This window comes from Coregonus lavaretus, assembly GCF_964263955.1.
Source record: "Coregonus lavaretus genome assembly, chromosome: 5".
NCBI lineage: Eukaryota > Metazoa > Chordata > Actinopteri > Salmoniformes > Salmonidae > Coregonus > Coregonus lavaretus.
In genome coordinates this window covers 33452129-33453881 of record NC_139992.1, presented here as the reverse complement: position 1 = coordinate 33453881, position 1753 = coordinate 33452129, and the positions used below count along the sequence as shown (strand labels likewise).

The 1753-nt window shown below is 49.4% G+C and overlaps 1 protein-coding gene across 1 annotated transcript; it reads left to right on the top strand.

Annotated features, from left to right (window-relative positions):
- Nucleotides 1–363: 363 nt before the first annotated feature.
- LOC311129235 (histone H3.2-like) lies at nucleotides 364–1515 on the top strand (the record flags this gene model as incomplete). Its single annotated transcript, XM_084161531.1, has 2 exons — nucleotides 364–369; nucleotides 1165–1515. The coding sequence occupies 2 exons, from the start codon at nucleotides 364–366 to the stop codon at nucleotides 1513–1515; spliced, it is 357 nt and encodes a 118-aa protein (XP_084017657.1).
- Between the last annotated feature and the right edge of the window lie 238 nt (nucleotides 1516–1753).

The following is a 1753-nucleotide window of genomic DNA, read 5'->3' as shown; positions in this document are numbered from 1 at the left end:
GCTTTTAAAAAAATCACATTTGAAAAAAATATATTAGACCCTTTTCATGCAAAATGTATAAAAAATATTTTTCTTGTTTGTTATAAAGAACTTTGTATCCCTCATATGCCGAACTAGTTGCATTGTGGATTTTGCCTAAAACATGATTTTAGACAATATTCATTGAAAAAAGCTTTGAAAAAAATCACATTTGAAAAAAATATTTTAGACCCTTTTCATGCAAAATGTATACAAAATATTTTTCTTCTCAGGCAAGTAAAACGTGCAATACGTAGCTTTAAGACGGGTTAGTTAACAACATACATGGTGAGAAATGTAGAGGTGCGCGTATAAATGGAGCAATTGTGCCTTTTTGATGTAAATATGGAGGTGGGATTTTGGAGATCAGGTCATCAATTACGCGCGCTCTCCGCGAATACAGTGGGCCATCAGGATGTCCTAGGGCATGATGGACACCCTCTTTGCGTGGATGGCACACAGTTTGGTGTCCTCGAACAGACCGACCAGGTAAGCCTCGCTAGCCTCCTGCAGGGCTATCACGGCGGAGCTCTAGAAGCGCAGGTCGATCTTGAAGAACTGGGCGATTTTTCTCCCCAGGCGCTGGCAGGGCTCGTAACGGGGAGGCGCTCCTGCGCGCAGACTTGGCGGCTAGCTGCTTCCTGTAGGCTTTGCCACAGGTGGGTTTGCGAGCGGTTTTCTTGGTTCTGGCCATGGCGCTTGCTTCCTTCTTAGACAGTCGGAGTATAGCCTCGAAATGCCCATGTGAAATGTATAAAGCCGGCAGTGGCATCTGCTGATTGGACACCATCTCCCCACTACCCCGATTGGCCCGTTGCGGAGGACTCCTCTGTCGGTTACTGGAAAGGATGCTTTGCTTCTTTTTTTTTAGGACCGCGCGCCCATCACAATACACTGCGCGCCAAAAACAATAGTACACTAAGCGCGTGCGTACAATAGCACACTGCTGGCCCTTTGCACGCAATAATAGTCGCCTGTTATCGCAAACGAGGCCAATAGTACACTGCCTGCACACAACTACACACTGCGCGCTGGCAAAAGCACACTGACAGTCGGGAGTATAGCCTCGAAATGCAGAGACGCGCCATGGCCAGAACCAAGCAAACCGCTCGCAAATCCACCGGTGGCAAAGCCCCCAGGAAGCAGCTCGCCACTAAGGCTGCTCGCAAGAGCGCCCCGGCCACCGGCGGTGTGAAGAAGCCTCACCATTACAGGCCCGGCACCGTGGCTCTGAGAGAGATCCGTCGTTACCAGAAGTCCACTGAACTGTTCATCCGCAAGCTGCCCTTACAGCGCCTGGTGAGAGAAATCGCCCAGGACTTCAAGACCGACCTGCGCTTCCAGAGCTCCACCGTGATGGCCCTGCAGGAGGCTAGCGAGGCTTACCTGGTCGGCCTGTTCGAGGACAGCAACCTGTGCGCCATCCACGCCAAGCGGGTGACCATCATGCCCAAGGACATCCAGCTGGCCCGCCGAATTCGCGGAGAGCTCGCATAAATGAGGATGACCTGATCTCCAAAATTCCCCAAATGCTCTTTTAAGAGCCACCTCCATATTTCCATCAAAAAGGCATAATTGTTCCATGTATACACGCACCTCTACATTACCCACCATGTATGTTGTTCACTAACACGTCTAAAAGCTACGTATTGCACCTTTTAGTTGCCTGAAGTCTAGCTTCAATGTTTGTGTGTGTATACACAACCATCTGGCATCATCCACTTCCTTTGGACTA